This window comes from Chlorocebus sabaeus, chromosome 26, assembly GCF_047675955.1.
Source record: "Chlorocebus sabaeus isolate Y175 chromosome 26, mChlSab1.0.hap1, whole genome shotgun sequence".
Taxonomy (NCBI): domain Eukaryota; kingdom Metazoa; phylum Chordata; class Mammalia; order Primates; family Cercopithecidae; genus Chlorocebus; species Chlorocebus sabaeus.
Genome location: NC_132929.1, coordinates 19,485,679 through 19,506,781, shown reverse-complemented (window position 1 = coordinate 19,506,781; position 21,103 = coordinate 19,485,679). Strand labels below are relative to the sequence as shown.

General features: G+C 43.0%; 1 protein-coding gene and 1 pseudogene across 8 annotated transcripts in view; both read left to right on the top strand.

Moving 5' to 3' along the window:
• CATSPER2 (cation channel sperm associated 2) overlaps positions 1–21,100 on the top strand; it is a 28,070-nt gene extending 6,970 nt beyond the window's left edge. For 4 of the 8 annotated variants that reach the window (XM_073012120.1, XM_073012117.1, XM_073012118.1 and 1 more), the window contains exons 5-13: positions 1,565–1,737; positions 2,579–2,734; positions 3,343–3,467; positions 6,164–6,342; positions 6,557–6,656; positions 6,975–7,031; positions 9,432–9,649; positions 10,002–10,166; positions 20,796–21,008. In XM_073012120.1, the coding sequence (XP_072868221.1) occupies positions 1,565–1,737; positions 2,579–2,734; positions 3,343–3,467; positions 6,164–6,342; positions 6,557–6,656; positions 6,975–7,031; positions 9,432–9,649; positions 10,002–10,166; positions 20,796–20,908 (1,286 nt within the window). In that variant the 3' untranslated portion in view covers positions 20,909–21,008. The other 4 variants (XM_073012115.1, XM_073012116.1, XM_073012114.1 and 1 more) reach the window with 4 other exon arrangements.
• LOC119622938 (U6 spliceosomal RNA) lies at positions 4,620–4,768 on the top strand (annotated as a pseudogene).
• Positions 21,101–21,103: the final 3 nt, after the last annotated feature.

Here is a 21,103-nt window from a genome sequence, read left to right as displayed (position 1 = left end):
GAAATAAAAGTCATGCCCAATTAAACTGGGACACATCGCTGATTGTAAAATGCATCCTCGCTTTGGGAGACCGAGGCGGGCAGATCATGAGGTCCAGAGATGGAGACCATCCTGGCCAACATGGTGAAACCCATCTCTACCAAAAATACAAATTTTAGCTGGGCATGGTGACACACGCCTTTAGTCCGAGCTACTCGGGAGGCTGAGGCAGAATTGCTTGAACCTGGGAGGCGGAGGTTGCAGTGAACCAAGATCCCACTGCACTCCAGTCTGGCAACAGAGACTCTGTCTCAAAAAGAAAAAAAAAAAAAAAAAAGCATCCTAACTTCATGGATGATAAAATGTGAACAATTGTCCATTTTGGAGAAATGTGTGTGAAAGAAAAACTTTCGAAAGAAGCACAGAGCCTAAATAAGCATAGGAGTGCTGGGCGCAGTGGCTCATGCCTATAACCCCAGCACTTTGGGCGACCAGGTGGGAGGATCACTTGAGCCCAGGAGTTTGAGGCCAACCTGGGCAGCATAGGGAGACCCCATCTCTACAAGTAATTTAAAGAGAAAATCAGCTGGGCATGGTGACATGTGCCTGTGGTCCCAGTTACCCAGAGACTCTTGAGCCCGGAAGATCAAGGCTTCAGCGAACCATGATTATGCCACTGCACTCCTCCAGCCTGGGTGACAGAGTGAGACTGTCTCAAAACAAGCATAGGAATAAGTATAACATAACTCCGTTGGTTTTTAGAAGGGGCCAGCCTCTGTAAAATTCTAGGGGTGATTGAAGTATGACTCTGTTTTTTTTGTCTGGATCCAGTTCAGCATCAGGATGACTTTAAAGCCAGAGCACCACAATGTTGATTTCTATTTAGCTTTTAAGCCTATTTTAATCTCAGTTTTTTTTCCCAGAGTATGGCATATATCAATTGTATAAAAGAGATGAAAGAGGTTGAAAGAGAAAGGCAATGAATTAAGGAATAGCAATTAGTAAATAATCGGGTTCTAGAGAGGAAGTATGCATTCAATTTGCTCTGCAGAACAAAACCAATTTTAGGCAGGGAAGAAAGGAAAAGTTTTAAAAGGAAGCTAACAGAACCAGGTGATTTATTGTTATAATTTGATATACCCCTATGATTCTGGCTTGTTTCTGCATTCGTTATAAAGTACTTCAGATCTCATGGCCTTGTATTTTCATTCTGTTCTCAAGACCCATTGTTTTCTTGTGAACTTTGGGACTGAGATAACAGTGCAGTAGATGGGGGTGGAGGGTTGGAGGTAGGGGTAATTAAAGAGAGTATTCTCTTAGTGACTGTGTGACCCCCACAGTGGATAGGAAGTGACTTGTAGCTGGGCAGACATAACTATATCAACAGATTAGTTGTGGCTGTGTTTTATGGTCAATTTTGTCCTTCCCTGTATTTCACAGGTTGAAGCAACAATGTTAAGAAGAGAAACTCACAGAAAAATGGAACAGTAGTGGGCAAAACTGTGGTTTCTTAAGTGTGATCATTCTCCATCATTCGGTTTCCAGCTTCCTTAACTTTTATTCCTCCTTTGCTCTATCCTCACAGAATTGCTGGAATCCACAAATACCAAACTATGGCCATTGAAACTGACTTTGGAGGTGGCAGCTTGGTTTATCTTGCTTATTTTCATCCTGGAGATCCTTCTTAAGTGGCTATCCAACTTTTCCCTTTTCTGGAAGAGTGGCTGGAATGTCTTTGACTTTGTTGTTACCATGTTGGTAAGGATAGAGATCCTGAGGGTTCCTTTAGTGGGATGAAGAATGTGCCTAGGTGAATCAAAAGGACAAGAAAAGTTAACATGATAATAGGAGGAAACAAAAATTGACTTAACTTCCTTCTTTTGATTTTTTTTCCTAAAACTAAACATCAGTCATTGCAGGAGTTGTTGGTATTAGGAGCAAGGTAGACCACAACATCAATGCCAACAAGAACATCTGCCTGTTACTGAGCACTTATTAAGTGCCAGGCACTATTTTAAGTGTTTTCCTTACATTACCTCATTTATTCTCCACGATAACCCAATTAAATAACCATGAATTTTATCCCCCTTTTTATATCTGAGCAAGTTGAAGTACAGCGTTGTTTTTTTTGTTTTTTTTTTTTTGAGACGGAGTCTCGCTTTGTTGCCCAGACTGGAGTGCGGTGGCGCGATCTCGGCTCACTGCAAGCTCCGCCCCCCGGGTTCACGCCATTCTCCTGCCTCAGCCTCCGAGTAGCTGGGACTACAGGCGCCCGCCACCTCGCCCGGCTAATTTTTTGCATTTTTAGTAGAGACGGGGTTTCACCGTGTTAGCCAGGATGGTCTCAATCTCCCGACCTTGTGATCCACCCGCCTCGGCCTCCCAAAGTGCTGGGATTACAGGCGTGAGCCACCGCGCCCGGCCGAAGTACAGCGTTTAAGCAACTTAGTATAGAAAGGCTGAATAGGAAACAATTATCAGAGAATACTGTTCAAGGGATAATGCCCAGGCAACAATGAAGAGGATGAGATGAAGAAGGTGCAAGTGTGCCTGCGTGCCTTGGGGTGTGTTTTACTAATAATCTGTGTGTTTTCCACAGTCCCTGCTTCCCGAGGTTGTGGTATTGGTAGGGGTAACAGGCCAATCGGTGTGGCTTCAGCTTCTGAGGATCTGCCGGGTGCTGAGGTCTCTCAAACTCCTTGCACAATTCCGTCAAATTCGAGTTATTATTTTGGTCCTGGTCAGGGCCCTCAAGGTGATTGGACTGTTGCAAGCTAAAGCAGGGGGCATGGTAGATAAATATGAGGGCTTAACCTAGAATGTGAAACAAGTCAACTGGGTGCGGTGGCTCACGCCTGTAATCCCAGCACTTTGGGAGGCCGAGGGGGGCGGATCACGAGGTCAGGAGTTCTAGACCAGCCTGACCAACATGGTGAAACCCCGTCTCTACTAAAAATACAAAAATAAAAAATAAAAAAAAAGCCGGGCTTGGCGGTGTTTGTCTGTAATCCCAGCTACTCAGGAGGCTGAGGCAGAAGAATAGCTTGAACCCAGGAGGTAGAGGTTGCAGTGAGCCAAGATTGTGCCACTGCACTCCAGCCTAGGTGACAGAGTGAGACTCCATCTAAAAATATATATATGTATGTATGAAACAAATTTTGATGGGTCAAAGAAGGCAATGAAATGTCCTGTGATATGTTATTGGATGAGAAGGGGCTGGGGACAGGTGCTGTGATTCAGAGATGACTGGGTTCAGGGGTACAAGGGAGGGTTTGGTGTGGGATTGCCAGGTAGGCTTGACTGGGCTGTTGGTGGAAATCAGCCTAGTCTGGCCCACATTTGACTTGAGGTTATGGCCTCTAGGGCATGACCTTCCTCTTGATGTTGCTGCTCATCTTCTTCTACATTTTTGCTGTGACTGGTGTCTACTTCTTCTCAGACTACACCCGTTCACCTCGTCAGGACCTGGTGTACCATGTGTTCTTCTCGTAAGCAGAGCTGGGGGACAGCTGGGTGAGGGGAGAGAATTTGGCTAAGAGACCGGGAAGCTTGTCCAAAGTATAGTAATATAAATACAGTCTATTCCAAGAAACAAATAGAACACAATAGGGAGAGGGAAAGAGAAAGCAAAAGAATAGTGAGTGGTTTTAGCTCTGATCTTGAGAGTGGGGCAGCTAGTTCCATGTTTATTCTGGGTTTGGAAATTCAAACCACACTGTCATCAGGCATCTTTAAATAGCAGTACACTCCAGTGGTTAAGCTTGGTTTCTGTGAGTCAGTTACCTCTTTTGAAAAATGGGGGCCAGGCGCGGTGGCTCACCCCTGAAATCCCAGGACTTTTGGAGGCTGAGGCAGGTGGATCATGAGGTCAAGAGATTGAGACCATCCTAGTCAACGTGGTGAAACCCTGTGTCTACTAAAAACACAAAAATTAGCCAGGCGTTGTGGTGGGTGCCTGTAGTCCCAGCTACTCTGGAGGCTGAGGCAGGACAATTGCTTGAATCTGGGAGGCAGAGATGGCAGTGAGCCGAGATCGTGCCACTGCACTCCAGCCTGGCGACAGAGTGAGACTCCATCTCAAAAAAAAAAAAAAAAAAAAAAAAAAGATAAAAAGAAAAATGGGAATAGGCTGGGCGCTGTGGCTTATGCCTGTAATCCCAGCACTTTGAGAAGCCAAGGCGGGTGGATCACCCGAGGTCAGGAGTTCGAGACCAGCCTGACCAACATGGTGAAACCCTGTCTCTACTAAAAATACAAAAATTAGCCAGGTGTGGTGATGGGCACCTGTAATCCCAGCTACTCGGGAGGCTGACACAGGAGAATCACTTGAACCCCAGAGGTGGAGGTTGCAGTGAGCTGAGATTGAGCCACTGCACTCCAGCCTGAGCAACAAAGAGTGAAACTCTGTCTCCATCTCAAAAAAAAAAAAAAAAAAAAAGGAATAATAGCAGTGCTACTGCATAAGAGTGTGGGGATAAATGTGGTAATGCATTTAGGCACTTAGCACAGTATGTGATATATTGTAAGTGATCAATGAATGTTAATCTGATTCTCAAATATGATCACTGGTTTTATCCCAATCTCTACATATTACACGTGCATGTGCCTATTCCTGATCTCTGTCTAGAAAACACTAATCAGTGCTCACTTCGGCAGCGCATGTACTAAAATTGGAATGATATAGAGAATATTAGGAATGATATAGAGAATATTAGGAATGATATAGAGAATATTAGCATGGCCGTTGTGCAAGGACAACACACAAATTTACGAAGTGTTACATAGTTTTTTAAATATTAAAAAAGAAAACACATCACTGTTTTCTAGAAGGAAATCAACTTGAATTTTGAGTAGATAATCCCGTTTATGAATTAGAATTCAATCTTGTCTGCGCTTCTCAGAACTCTGTTAAACTCTTAACAGATAGTTTTGTAAGAATATTGAGTTAGGAAAGTCCTAGAATTTATCCTATGCAAGCTTTGATGTTTTCAATAAATTGTATATGGAGGACTAAAAATAAAGGTAGGAAAATTTAGATACCTTCCCAGAAACTTTTTACTTTTTTAGTAATTTTAAAATATTACTAATTTTATAATCTGTATATATTCATTATTTAGGATCACATATGTTTATGTAGCATACCCATTTACCTGCTATCATTTCATACCAGCAAACTAATAGGAATAATTTTGTGAATGATCTTCTATTTCACTAAATTTGCTAATTTTGCTAAATTTGCGAGTGATCTTCTATTAAGTGGAGTCCATAGAGCAGTGGAGAATAAAATTAGAAAAAACGGCCAGGCATGGTGGCTTACACCTGTAATCCCAGCACTTTGGGAGGCTGAGGCAGGCAGATCACTTGAGGTCAGGAGTTCAAGACCAGCCTGGCCAACGTGGTGAAACCCTGTCTACTAAAATTACGAAAATTAGCTGGGCATGGTGGTGCATGCCTGTAATCTCGACTACTCGGGAGGCTGAGGTGAGAGAATCACTTGAGCCTGGAGGGCAGAGGTTGAAGTGAGCTGAGATCGCGCCACTCTAGCCTGGATGATAGACTGAGACTCTGTCTCAAAAAAAAAAAAAAAAAAAAAAGAACTAGTTGGTGCTTCATTCATCTTTTAAAACTTCAGTTAATGCCTATTTATTGAGTATTTATTATACCCCAGGACTAATGGGATAGTGAGAGGTAGTCATAGATTATTTATGATAAAGGAGAATTTAGGCTGGGTGCAATGGCTTACACCTGTAATCCTGTACTTTGGGAGGCTGAGACTGGCGGATCACCTTAGGTCAGGAGTTCGCCACCAGCCTGGCCAACATGGCAAAACCCCATCTCTACTAAAAATACACAAATTAGCCGGGCATGGTGGTACATGCCTGTAATCCCAGCTACTCGGGAGGCTGAGACAGGAGACTCTTGAACCCAGGAGATGGAGGTTGCAGTGACCCTAGATTGTGCCACTGCACTCCAGCCTGGGCAACAGAGTGTGACTCCGTGTAAAAAAAAAAAAAAAAAACTTCAAACTGAAGAATGATTAGCTAAAAACTGAGTATGGTAGAAAAGGAACCAAAATCAGAACAAACTACAAAGAAATGTTTATGTTTCTTTAAAAGTAAGAATGGTATCATTTTTGAAAGGTTTAGGCCTCTGTTTCTGTCTATTCACATGCCTTTTTCTTTAGGGACCTCCCGAATTCCCTGGTAACAGTGTTCATTCTCTTCACCTTGGATCATTGGTATGCACTGCTTCAGGATGTCTGGAAGGTGCGTGAAGTCAGTCGCATCTTCAGCAGCATCTATTTCATCCTTTGGTTGTTGCTTGGCTCCATTATCTTTCGGAGTATCATAGTAGCCATGATGGGTAAGCATAGAGGAGGTGAAACTTGTTTGGGAAGGGTGGTTGGGAAGAAATTAGTCTGAAAGCGGGGATTGGTGGCTTATGGGTATAAAGAACCTAGTGTAGCAGGAAGGCTTGGGTTCTGGATGGGATATTTCACTTGGATTCTCCCCACCCAAGCCCTCTTCCCAGGTCTAGTCATTACCATCTCCCAACTCCTAATGGCCCTTTGGGGCAGTTACTAACTTTCAGAATATCAGGAAAGAGATGAATGAGGAGATGGCACGTCAGGAGGTTCAGCTGAAAGCTGACATGTTCAAGCGGCAGATCATCCAGAGGTCTGCTTCTCCCTTTTCAACCCCAACTTTCCTTCTCAAGGGTTTCCTGAGCTCATTTCTTGTTTCTGCTCCTTGACCCCACTTTTCCCTTTGTGACAGAAGATTTGCCCTCAAGGATAAGAATTCTCTGGCTCTACAATATTGCCTGATTTTTCATCCACTGTGGGGAGCCCTCCATTTATTTTCACCCCTTGACTACAATTTGTTCTCCCCAGTTAGTTTTCTTCACTTTCTGATATGAACTCTTTTCTTCTTACCACACTTTTACTTGAATGTAACTGTCTTCGCTCTTTTTTTTTTTTTTTTTCTGCTTTGCAGGAGAAAAAACGTGTCACAGGAGGCACTGAAGTCAAGCCATAGCAAAATAGATGACAGGTTAGGAGTATGTATGTGAACTGGGATAGAAACACGTGAAGGAGGAGAGGGTGGAAAACTAAAGATGAAGATTGGCTTTGAGAGAGAATTCATTCATTTAATAACTGCATATTGTAGTAGGTTGACTAGTGGCACCCAAAATAATATGTCCATGTCCTTACTCCCTGAAACCTGTGAATGTGACCTTATTTGGAAAAAAAAAGATCCTAAGTTAAGGATCTTGAGATGAGATCATCCTAGATTATCCGGGTAGGTCCTAAATCCAATGGCAAGGGTACTTATAAGAGATGAAAGAGGAGAAGACACAGAGAATAGGAGAAGGCTATGTGAAGATGGAGATAGAGGTTGGGGCTAAAGCCACCACAAGCCAAGGGAGGCTGAGGAATGCCAGGCAGCTGCTAGAAGGTAGAAGAGGCAAGGAACTTCTCCCCTAAAGTCTCCAGAGGGTGTATGGCCCTGCCAACACCTTCATTTCAGACTCTGGCCTCTAGAATTGTGAGGGACTGTATTTCTGTCATTTTAAGATACCAAGTTTATAGTAATTTGTTATGGCAGCCTCAGGACACTAGTACAGATACCTTCAATGAAACAAATATGAATCTAGACCCCAAGTGTTTAGCAGTGGACAAACAAAGCAGAAGCAGAAATGAACTCATTCACTCATTAACAAATAATTACTGGCTAGATGTGGTGGCTTATACTTGTAATCCCAACACTGTGAGAGGCCAAGGCAAGAGGATTGCTTGAAGTTCAAGCCAGAAGTTCAAGGCTGCATTGAGACATGATTGCACCACTGTAGTCCAGCATGGGCAACAGAGCAAGATCCCATCTCAAAAATTTAGCAGGGTGGGTGCAGTGGCTCATGCCTGTAATACCAGCATTTTGGAAAACTGAGGTGGTCAGATCACTTGAGCTCAGGAGTTCAAGACTAACCTAGGTAATATGGCAAAATTCTGCTTCTACAAACAAAAATTAGCTGGATGTGGTGGTATGCTTCTGTGGTCCCAGCTACTTAGGAGGCTGAGGTAGGAGGATCACTTGAGCCTGGGAGGCTGAGGCTGTGGTGAGCCGTGATTGTGCCACTGCTCTGCAGCCTGGGTGACAGAGCAAGACCCTGTCTCAAAAAAACAAACAAAAAACAATAAAGAACAAATAATTATTGAATACTTAGTAGGTGCTTGGGATGTATCAGTGAACAAAATAGACAATAATGCCTGCTTCATGGAGCTTATTATTAGTAGTGATAAAGAGATAATAAGCAGTGAACATATTAAGTAAATCTGTTAAAATATGATAAGCATTATGGGAAAATTAAAAGTAGAACAGGTTAAGGGAGATTGGGAGTAGAAGGTGTTGTAGTTTTATTTATTTATTTTTTTTTTGAGACAGAGTCTTGCTCTGTTACCAGGCTGGAGTGCAGTGGCACGATATCGGCTCACTGCAGCCTCTGCCTCTGGGTTCAGGTGATTCTCCTGCCTCAGCCTCCTAAGTAGTTGAGACTACAGGTGCCTGCCACCACACCCGGCTAATTTTTTTTTTTTTTTTTTTTCCCATAGAGACGAGGTTTCACCATATTGCCCAGGCTGGTCTCAAACTCCTGAGCTCAGGCACTCCATCCGCCTCAGCCTCCCAAAGTGTTAGGATTACAGGCGTGAGCCCCGTGCCCAGCCACAGATGGGTTATAGTTTTAAACAGGGTAGTCAGGGTGACCTCATTGAAAAGGTAATGTGAGCAAAGACTTGAAGGAGGTAAGGGGATCACCATGTGGGTATCTATAAGAAGGGTGTTAATAGGCAGATGAAACAGCTAGTGCAAAGGTCCTAAACTGGAAGCATGCTTGGTGTGTTTGAGAAACAGCAAGGAGGCCATTGTGAATGGAGTAGAGTGAGCAGGGGGAAGAGTGCTGGGAAATGAAGTCAGAGAGATAATGGTGACATGATCCTGTAGGGTTAGGGGTGCCATTGTAGGGACTTTGAAATGGAAAGCAGAACAGAGGAGTGACATGAGGTGACTTACATTTAAGAAGGATTACTTGCTGTGTTGGTAGAAGAACAAGGGAAGGAGCAGAGAGATCAGTTGGGAGGCTATGCTGCTGCCCAGGCAAGAAATGATGACAGCTTAGGCCAGAGTGGTAGCAGTGAGTTAGTGAGAAAAGATTTATTTCGAAGGTATAGAGTCAGCAGGATTACTTGATGGACTGGATATGGTAGGGAAGAGAAGAGTTAAGGATGATACATGAATGATTGAGTTTGGAAGTGCCTGAGTGTAGAGTTTGGGAGTATTTTGGCTCTCATTGTCTTATGCCCCAGCTTTAGGGGGTGGCCAGGGCCAGAACCAGAATAATGAGTGGACTAGTCATGTCTTGTAAATGTTTGTGAAGTCATGATTTTCTCCTTTCAGTACAAGAGGAGCTGGTCAACAAAGGGAAAGTTTGGACTTATCAGAAGTATCTGAAGTAGAGTCTAATTATGGTGCCACTGAAGAGGATTTAAAAACATCTGCATCAAAACCAGAAGAGACCTTGTCAAAAAAGAGAGAGTACCAATCTTCCTCCTCTGTTTCCTCCACATCCTCTTCCTATTCTTCCTCTTCTGAATCCAGATTTTCTGAATCTATTGGTGAGCCAAAGAACTATAATAATGAGTTTTTTCCATTTGAATTCAGACTACTCTATAAGACATCTTACTCTTAACAAGAGCTCTCCTACTGTATCTCCTTTCCAATTTTCTGGTCTTAATGACTTTCTTTTTGCTTCTAATTTCCCCTGTCCTCCTTCTTCACTTTGGGTAAATGTGGCTGTGGCCCTCTTTGCTCACTGTAAAAAGTGATTTCTTGCTGATGCACCCTTTCCCTGCTTGCTTCCTGTTACCTCTTCCCACCCCACCTTTCCACCCACACCATAGGATTTACCAGCTTTTACCCAACTTTTACAAACCTAGCCATGCTTTTCTGAAGCATTCCTCCCAACAGGTCATTTGGACTGGGAGACTCTTGTGCATGAAAATCTGCCCGGGCTAATGGAAATGGAACAGGATGACCGTGTTTGGCCCAGAGACTCACTCTTCCGATATTTTGAGTTGCTAGAAAAGCTTCAGTATAACCTAGAGGAGCGTAAGAAGTTACAAGAGTTTGCAGGTATGGAGTTAGGGCAGTCATGGGGACCATGGGAATATATATATAGCGTTTATAACTGTGGAGGAGGAGGAGGGTGTCTGCTATTCTGGCATCTCAGCTTCTAAATTTCTGCCTATACCTAAAATAGGCAAATTCTTGGTTTGGTTTGTCACATTCTGGGCATGTGTCCCACTCTTCCCTAACTGAGAGAGAACCTAGAAACTCTGCTTCTGTAGCACGGGACGCCCAAATCCTATAAGGTATGAGAGCTTATTTCCCAAGAAGAGAAAGTCTAATCCCAGTTGTTGGGAATTAGGACAAGGTAGGCTCTTGCTTGATTTGGGCAGCCCACCGGTTTCTGCACATTTGTTGTCTCTGAAGATTGCATTTCAGACTTGAGCAGCAGGGCCTAAGGCTCAATCTGGAGAGCTATGGGGGATCAGACGATCAGACAATGAGCAGGAGGCCCACAAATGCTCACTGTCCTAACTCCCTAAAGAAGTTTATGAATTCTAAAAAAAAAAAAAAAAAAAAAGAAGTTTATGAATTCTAAACTTCTGTTTGTATCTGCCCCTTCTAGTGTCAGCCTCTATAAAGACAAATACGTGATTTAAATAGTAGAGTCTGATGTAAACTGAGCACTATCTTTTCAAAGTTATTTTTCCTAAATTTCGTTACTTCATGACTAATTGGGATTAATACAGTTTCCCTCTAAAAGCAAAAAAAAAAAAAAAGGCTGGGCATGGTGGCTCACACCTGTAATCCTAGCACTTTGGGAGGTTGAGGTGGGCAGATCACGAGTTCAGGAGATCAGGATCATCCTGGCCAACATGGTAAGACCCTGTCTCTACTAAAATACAATAAAGCAGCTGGGCATGGTGGCACATGCCTGTAGTCCCAGCTACTCCGGAGGCTGAGGCAGGAGAATTGCTTGAACCTGGGAGGCAGAGGTTGCGGTGAGCGGAGATCACGCCAGTGAACTCCAGCCTGGCAACAGAACAACACTCCATCTCATAACAAAGCTAAAACAGAAGAGTTAGGGGCGGATTTTTATAATTTAATATGTGTTATCTGGGTTTTCCCCTCATACCTAGTTGAAATCAACTCAGTGTGAAAATAAGAAATTAGAGAGAAGGACTGTGTGTTTGTGTGTGGTGGGCACAGGTGGGCAATGAGGAATTTATAACATTGGAACACGGAATTTAGGGCAAGATGTGAAAGACAGGCTTTGCTTACTTCAAAACGTCGCCTAAATTTAATCCTGTTCCTGCTAGTCCTTCTTAGCCCTGCCTTCCCACTTATTCTCTAGGGAGGACAGGGTGAAAAGGAGGAAAATGCAGCAAGGTGGTTTCTTTAATCCTGATAAACTTGTCTATGGCAAAGAGTACACAGAATCATAAAGCTTAATTTAAAGATTAGTAAAGACTTGTGGGAACCTAGAACCCAGAAAAGCAAGGTCTTCGCCAAACATTTACATATGTAGAATATTCTTAGTTCTCCAGCCTGACAATCTGTTTCCTTTGCAGTGCAGGCACTGATGAACTTGGAAGACAAGTAAAGCAATGGATGGCTTCAATATCCTTGGGCCCAGCAAAAGATAATGAAGGGAATTGTTGAAAATAGAGAATTGAAAATATAAATGTCTGTTCAGATAGAACAACGTCTGTTCATTAAAATTAAAAAGTATAAGTGTCTAGGCCAGGCATGGTGAAACCCCGTCTCTACTAAAATTACAAAAAAAAAATTAGCTGGGTGTGGTGGCGGATGCCTGTAATCCCAGCTACTCGGGAGTGTGAGGCAGGAGAATCACTTGAAGCTGGGAGTCAGAGGTTGCAGTGAGCCAAGATCACACCACTGCACTCTAGCCTAAGCAACAGAGTGAGACTCTGTCTCAAAATACATAAATAAATAAAAGTATAAGTGTCTAATAAATACTGCTGATAGCTGCTCAGTAAGATAAGGCATATTGAAAGGCATAAGGTCAAGAAAAAGAGTTAGTTCAAGCTGAGTGTGGTGATGTGTGCCTCTAGTCCCAGCTATGAGCTGAGGCAGGATTGTTTGAGGCCAGGAGGTTGAGGCTGCAGCAAAGTAGGATCATACCACTGCATTCCAGCCTTGGCAACATAGCAAGACCCTGTCTCTAAAAAAGAACAAAACAAGTTAGCTCAGATGCCAGTGGAACTGTGCTCCTTAGCTTTCTACCCTTTCCACAGCTCCTGAATCCGACTCATTTCTTGACTTTGTCATTATAGCTTCCACCCTTCCTGCAACCTCTGCTGCCTGATTAGAGTCCTAATTTTACCCTCTCCCTCCCTGATGCATAGGTAAAGGCCTCTCTGGAGTAAGGAGATCTTCAGAGCTGTTAGTATAACTAATTGAGAAGTATTGTTTCCATTGCCTGTTCTACTCATGTTGCTTCTCTTGTGAACCATTAACTTTAATTGGATATTATTTTTACCTGTTACTGGACCATAAGTCTCTATTTCATTTTGCCATTGCGCAGGCAGTGTAAATCAGTAAGTGTTGTACAGGTTTTTAGTGTTAGAAGGGATTTTAGAGTTAATCTATCTCCCATCAAAGCAGGAACACCTTTTAGAACATCACTGAAAGGAGGATTATCCAGGTAATGCTTAGTGTTTCTAGTTATTTGGGATTTATTATCTAGAAGGGATCCCATTCCATTGTTAGAAGACTTAAGTCTTTAGACATGTTTATGATTAAAAATTGTATCACTTATTGAGTGTTTAACATGTATGAGGATATTTGTATATTTAGTATATATATACTGTATATAGAGTATGTATATTTCATAGAATAATCTTATATGGAAGATAGCCTCCTGTTTTTAGAGATCAGAAAACTAAGGCCTAAAGAAATTAAGTAAGTTAAGTTACTTGCCCAAGAGCATATATCAAGTAAGAGGTAGAACTAAGGTTCTAACTCAGGTTAAAAATTCTGAGTTGAGAAAAAAATCAGTTGAAGCCATTTAAACAACAAAATAGCTTACTGGAGACTGGGAAGTTCATAGGTAGTATAGCTTCAGGATTGATTTAATGTAAAAATTCACTGTTGTTAGATCTGTGGTTTTGTTTCTCTGGAATTTTGCTATCTGCGCTCTCCTCCACGTGTTCTTGTTATTCTCAGACTGGCTTCACTTGGGTAGCCAGATAATTTTCTGAAGCGCCTAGGCTTGCATACCTATTTACCCATATCCAGGGGAAGAGAGCCAGTGACTCTTTTCTCAGTCAATGAACAAAATGTTTGAGCTTTGGGTCACAATCATGGTTATTCTTGGAGTGAAGATACTGATGGGGAGGAAGCATGAAGCCTCTGGAGTGCTGTAGATATGTTCCATATCTTGATCTGCATGGTTGTCACACAGGTATATATAGATGTAAAAATTCAACAAACTTTACACTTGAAATTTGGGCATTAACTGTATGTAAGTCAATCTCCACTCCTCTACAGACACATCCTGACCACCACTGATTGGACCAAGAAGTTAGGTCATATGCTTACGAATTTTTGAGGTAATTCGTAACAATTGTTGAGGTAATTCGAACGAATTTTTGAGGTAGGGTGAATGTGATGGAATCACTAATTAAGGCTTTCTTCTGAACTGGAGGTAAGGTCAATAACACCCAACCTGAAGTAAGGGCTGCTACCCAAATGGGGAGGAGATGAAAAGGGATAATAAGGAGGTAATTATAAAGTCCTCACCTAAGAGTGTGTCTGGCAAAAAGGCCAAGATGGGGAGAAGGCAAATGAGTTGAATGTCCAGAATAAACAAATCTATGAAGACAGAAAGTAGATTAGTGGTTTCTTGGGGGTTGGGCAGGGAGGAATTGAGACTGATAGATGATAGGTATAGGGTTTCTTTGGCAGGTGATGGAAATGTTCTGGAATTCAATAGTCTTGAATAGTTCAACAATATATTTAAAAACACTGAACTGGGCTGTGGGCAGATGGAGTATCACTCTGTCGCCCAAGCTGGAGTGTAGTGGCACAATCTCTGCTCATTGCAACCTCTGCCTCCTGGGTTTAAGCGATTCTCGTGCCTCAGCCTCCCAAGTAACTGAGACTACAGTCACACGCCACCACGCCTCGCTAATTTTTGTATTTTTAGTAGAGACAGGTTTTTGCCATGTTGGCCAGGCTGGTCTTGACCTCCTGGCCTCAAGTAATCCACCCCTCCTTGGCCTCCCAAAGTGCTGGGATTACAGGTGTGAGCTACTGTGCCCGGCCCCCTCCTGACTTTCTATAGCTGATCTGTGGTCTGTGCATTCTGCATTTTATTCTTTAACTCTTTCTTCAGTGAAAACAGTCTGGCTTTAATCCTACAGGAGTGGAAGTTTATTCAACAAATTTGTTGAGTTTGTATGTTCCAAACATTGTTCTAGACACTTGGGATATATCAGTGAATGAACAAAACAGAAATCCCTGTCCATCCTAACTAGTTCCTCATATGATCAAATAATAAAACTTCCATGAAGATAGTAATTTTGTCTCCTCCCCTGTTTTCTGGTTGTTGTTTGTTTGGTTTGGTTTGGTTTTTGAGACAGGGTCTTGCTCTTTCACCCAGGCTGGAGTGCAGTGGTGCAATCATAGCTCACTGCAGCTTTGATCTTCTAGGCTCAAGTGATCCTCCTGCCTCAGGCCCTTAAGTAGTGCGGACTGCAGGTGCATACCACCACACTTGGCTAATTTTTAAATTTTTTGTAGAGATGGGGGTTTCACTGTGTTGTAATATGTCCAAAACTGAACTTATTCCCACTTCTTCAAACCTGTTCTTCCTATTCTAATCTCAAGAACTGCCAAACAATTTCTATGGGCTGGGGAAGTCCTCAAAGATCTCCTTGCTGCTTAACTTTCTCTGTATTTTGTCTGAAGGTCTTTCACTTAAGATGCTATTTCTTGTACCAGTTTTTGTGTTAAGATTCTTTAAGTTGGCCAGGCGTGGTGGTTCACACCTGTAATCCCAGCACTTTGGGAGGCCGAGGCGGGCAGATCACCTGAGGTCAGGAGTTTGAGAGCAGTCTGACCAACATGGCAAAACCCCGTCTCTACTAAAAAATACAAAAAATATCTGGGCATGGTGGCCTGCACCTGTAATCCCAGCTACTGAAGCTGAGGCAGGAGAATTTATTGAACCCAGGAGGCGGAGGTTGCAGTGAGCCAAGATTTTGCCATTGCACTCCACCTTGGGCATCAACAGCGAAACTCCATCTCTAAAAAAAGAAGGTTCTTTTTTTTTTTTTGAGTCGGAGTCTCTCTCTGTCTCCCAGGCTGGAGTGCGGTGGCGCAATCTCAGCTCACTGCAAGCTCCTCCTCCTGGGTTCATGCCATTCTCCTGCCTCAGCCTCCCAAGTAGCTGGGACTACAGGCACCCACCACCATGCCCAGCTAATTTTTTGTATTTTTAGTAGAGATGGGGTTTCACTGTGTTAGCCAGGATGGTCTTGATCTACTGACCTTGTGATCTACCGACCTTGTGATCTACCCGCCTTGGTCTCCCTAAGTGCTGGGATTACAGGCGTGAGCCACTGCACCCGGCTGAAAAGATTAAGTTGCAGAAGAAGAATTCATCTTGAGCTAGTCTGTTCATAGTGGTGATAAGATTTAGTGGATCTGTTCCAGTATCTGGCACATCAAGACACTTTATAATACAAGTGAATGAGCAAAATTGGGTGGGTGAGTAATAGTATCTCTATTTTACAGATGAGTGAATTATAGAAACTTCTTGGAGTCACCAGACTAATAAATATGGAATGAAGACCTAGAATTCAGAGATCTGATATCAAAATGCAAATATAATTTAACTGTCTTAATCAGGAGAGTCAAAGGCTGTGCTGCAAGAATAAATTAACCCCTACATATCAGTGATTTAAGTATAAGAAAGGCATATTACTCACTCGTGGAGGTTTCAATACTGGTTGGGTAACTGTTCAAGGCAGCTACAGTAAATTTTTATTATTCGTGATACTTATGTTTTATAAAGTTGCAGCAAACAACTGAATTAGTGACTACTGAACCATTGCTCCCAGGAGAAATACAGGGTTAGGTTCCTGTGGGCCTCTGGTCACAACATTTTCATCAACTGATCAAATATATAACCTTGGTTTTCTTTGTGTTTCTGTTTATAGACACCTTATTTAATATATGTTGTTGATTGATTAACATTGAACTCATGGCCAACAACACTGTGACTCATGCCTGAATGAAGCTTTTCTTTTCTTTTCTTTTCTTTTTTTTTTTGAGACAGAGTTTCGCTCTGTCACCCAGGCTGGAGTGCAATGGAGTGATCTCGGCTCACTGCAATATCTGCCTCCCGGGTTCAAGTGATTCTCCTGCCTCAGCCTGCTGAGTAGCTGGGATTACACGTGCCCGCTACCGCGCCCAGCTAATTTTTGTGTTTTTAGTGGAGACGGAGTTTCACCAGGTTGGCCAGGCTGGTCTTGAACTCTTGACCTCAGGTGATCCACCTGCCTCAGCCTCCCAAAGTGCTGGGATTACAGGCGTGAGCCACCTCGCCTGGCAATGAATGAAGCGTTTCTAGCATAGTTTATAAGGCACATTACAGCCTTCTTGCTCTTAAGAACACCGCACAACACTTTGGCATTAAGCGTAAGAGCCATTTTAAACAGTGAAATCACCAACAAATAGCCCCAAAATGCAAAAAGTGCATCACTAGATAGACCTTAAAAAAGACACTCACTGGCCGGGCACAGTGGTCACGCCTGAAATCCCAGCACTTTGGGAGGCTGAGGTGGGCGGATCATGAGGTCAGGAGATTGAGACTATCCTGGCTAACATGGTGAAACCCCGTCTCTACTAAAAATACAAAAAATAGCTGGGGTGGTGGCACGTGTCTGTAATCCCAGCTACTCAGGAGGCTGAGGGAGGAGAATCACTTGAATGAGGGGGTCGGAGGTTGCAGTGAGCTGAGATCACCACTGCACTCCCGCCTGGTGACACAGCAAGACTCCGTCTCAAAAAAAAAAAAAAAAAAAAAAAAAGAGACACTAATATTTACACCACGAGAGCTGCAACAAGAAAAGAAGGCACAGCACTGCCTTGTTCCACTTCAGCTGGGAATATGTGTATCAGGTGACTCAAACTTGTCACCTCTCAATACAAGTCTGTGAATGACCTCAGTAGCACTGTAAGTATTGATTTTGGGTTACAAACACATTTAGTGACTAGGCAAATCCACTAATACAGAACTCACAAGTGTCGAAGACTGACTGTAAATGCTGTGGTAGTTTGGAGCCTTGGGCTATTTTGACCTTGTGACACTGCCATCTCAACATGTAGTTTCTAGGTTGCCTCAACAGCGAAGAGATTGTTGGAGGCTCATTTGCTAGCTCTTAAATTCTTTGGTCAACCACAGTCCATTGAACAGAACTAATCACCTGAGCCCACCTAACTGCAAGAGATCTGGGAAATGTGAGGAACACCTAGATATCTAGTAAGCAATTAATATTTCAGTTACAAAAGCCAAAACAAAAAAAGAGAAAAATAATTGTACTTTACAAAGGGAGGCATCTGGCTGAGTGCAGTGGCTCATGCCTGTAATCCTAGCACTTGGGAGGCCGAGGCAGGCGAATTGCCTGAGCCCAGGAGTTTGAGACCAGCCTGGGCAATGTGGCGAAACGCTGTCTCTACTAAAAATACAAAAAAAGCAGCTGGGCTTGGTGGCGCACACCAATAATCCCAGCTACTCAGGAGGCTGAAGCATGAGAATTGTTTGAACCCTGGAGGTGGAGGTTGCAGTAAGCTGAGATCACACCACTGCACTGCACCCTGGGTGACAGAGTGAGACTCAGTTTCTTTTTTTTTTTTTTTAAAAAGGAGGCATTTGTTCTTGTCAGAGAGTGCCCTGTGGGAGTTTTGGGGAGTGAGGATGTTTCAGAGTTCTCAACTCCTGTGGCTCTTCCCAGGTATATCCATTCTAACTGGCAGATCACAGAATGTTCCAGTTATCACCAGTCTTACCCATTTCATTTTAGCAGGACATATGGTTAATTTCTTGTTCTGGACCCTTGTAATTTAAATTTGCTGGTTGTTCTCTGTTTCTATTTGGTCATCTGTAGGTTGGAACTTGTCTCGCTCTTGTTGAACTTTATCAAATTATAAGCAATAACCAATACACTCAAATAGCCTGGTATATTTGCCATAAACCCTAAGCACTTCGCCCTCAGTTTGCACATAGTCTGAATCCTTAGCAGCAAGAGAATTGCTTAATCAATGGCTTACAACCACAGAACGTGGACTGCCAGGAAATTTTCCATGCTGAGTTGAGGGAATCCTCATTGTTTCTCTCTCTGGTTGACTCAACTAGTTCCATATTTGTTCTGAAGGTCTTTCACTCAAGATACAACTTCCACATAATCATTTATGTCTTCATTAGAACTCCTTTAGTTTCAAGTAGAAAAAATCATCTTGAGCTATTCTAATATAGTAATGGTAACATTGAGTGAATGTTTATTCTGTACCAGTGTCTGGCACGTAATAAGTGCTTAATCTTTGTTGAATGAATGCTAGACATTGCACTAAGCACTTTAAATGCATTATCTAATCCTCACAAAAACTCTACACTAGGATTTTTTTCCTTTTTACAGTAAAAACAACAACAGCAACAACAACCACAACAACAAAAAACCAAAAACAGAGATTTAGAAACTGCCCCAGGACACGCAGCTAGTAAATGCTGGAACTAGGGTTTGAACCTAGACCATCTCATTTTTTGCTACCCTATGAGGGAAAAAAGAGAATTTATTATAAGAGGGTTGTTACAGAATGAAGGGCAGAAATTCAGAAGGATTACAGGATGTGCTGGAACCGGAAAGCTGTTGGGAACTCAGGTCATATTCTCCCTCAGATTCATCTGTCTGCTTTTTAGACTAGATGTGGTATCCTTGATGGGCAAAGGGAATGTTGGTAAAATTACACAACAGATCATTTCACACATCTCAACTTTTGATTTGCCTTGGAAAATCCCATCATTGCTCCCAGCTGTCTTTGTGACCTAGGTTAAGTCATTCCATTTCTTTGGGCTTCAATTCCCCTGTCTATAAAATGAGAAGTTCTTACCAGAGGATTCCTCAGGTCTCTTCTGTGATCCTGGGAGGCCGAGGCAGGAGGACTGCTTGAGTCCAGGAGTTCGAGGGTGCAGTGAGCTAGGATAATACCACAATATTCCAGCCTGGGCCACAGACCAAGACCCTGTCTCTAAATAAATAAATATATAAAAATAAAACTCCGTGATCCTAAGTGAATCTCCTAGATCAGAAGCACATTAATAATGAAGTTCCATGTGTGGATTTGAGAGAGAGAATGGGGAAGGGTTCTAGGGAAAGGAGGACAGAATGAAAGTTTGGGTGTAGCTTCAGTGTTGAATTGCTTTTAGAGTTGGTGTAAAGTGAAGGCCTTTGGGGAGATATAAATGGAGAATGGAAAAGACTTCTAACCCTGGCCTAGGGCGGTGGCTCAAGCCTGTAATCTCAGCACTTTGGGAGGCCGAGGTGGACAAATCACTTGAGGTCAGGAGTTCAAGACCAGCTTGGGAAACATAGTGAAACCCTGTCTCCACCAAAAAATACAAAAATTAGCTGTGCATGGTGGTGCGTGCCTGTAGTCCCCAGCTACTTGGGAGGCTGAGGCAGGATAATCGCTTGAACCAAGGAGGCAGAAATTGCAGTCAGCCAAGATAGTGCCACTGCAATCCAGCCTGGGTAACAGAGTGAGACTCATCTCAGAAAAAAAAAAAAAGAAAAAAAAAGAAAAAGGAAAAAAATGGCATCGTGGCTCACACCTGTAACGCCAACATTTTGGGAAGCTGAGGTGGGCAGATCACTTGAGGTCAGGAGTTCAAGACCTGCCTGGTCAACATGGTGAAACCCCATCTCTACTAAAAATACAAAAATTAGGCAGTAGTGGTTCACACCTATAATCCCAGCTACTCGGGAGGCTGAGGCAGGAAAATCGCTTGAACCAGGGAGGCAGAGATTGCAGTGGTGAGATAGCCCCACTGCACTCCAGCCTGGGCGACAGAGAGAGAGTCCATCTCAAAAAACCAAAACCAAAAACTCAAAAAACAAAAAACAAAAACAACAAAAAAGACTTCTAACCCTGACCAGACCAGATTATTTTGAATGACATCTCTTTCTCTCTCTGTTCCATGAGCAGTTCTGTGTGTAGGGAGATCAGTCCCTGTGCGTAGTGATTTAGTTGGGTTTCTCTCTTCTCAGCTCGGAGTTTTTGAGAGGGCTTTCACTTAGGCCACAGAGAAAGAACCAAATAATAGGGGATCCCAGGGGGAAGGGAAAACCAAAACATTTGAATGGCCTAATGAGCAAGTCACATTTCTCTGGGTCTGTTTCCTTATCCATAAGTTGAAAAGTTTGGTCTATGTGATCTCTGGGGTACTGCTCAGCTCTTGACACTCTGTGGTTCTGGGTAGTGAGTCGAAAGCAGCTTTCCTCTTCCTGAATTCTCCATCCTTGGAACAGACCTCTGTCTTCATTTCTCATCTGTTTATACCTTGCTGCCCAGTTTCTTGCTCCTGGGCATCCTTTCTTCCTCAATTTCTTCAAATCCTACTTGCTTCTTAGCTCCTTCATATCCTCTTTGTTTTCTATGTTTCTGCAGAACCCCAGATTACAGCCTTACACACCTGTTCTCCAGTTCGCCATCTCCATGTCTGCCTATTCCTTTCTGCATCACGGGCTCATAACTCAAGCAATCTCCTTGGGTTCCTCTGAGGGGCCCCTGGGATCCCCTATCATTGGTCCCTTTCACAGAAGCCTACCCTTCTCCAGAGCCAAAGGATCAGATATTCAGTGGCTCAGGTAACAAACCTGCTGTCAGGTTACAGATATTGTTTCCTGAAAGACCACACTACAGTGTCAGTGGAGCCTCAGGCTGCCTGCAGTGCCCTGCCCTCACCTGGCTAACCC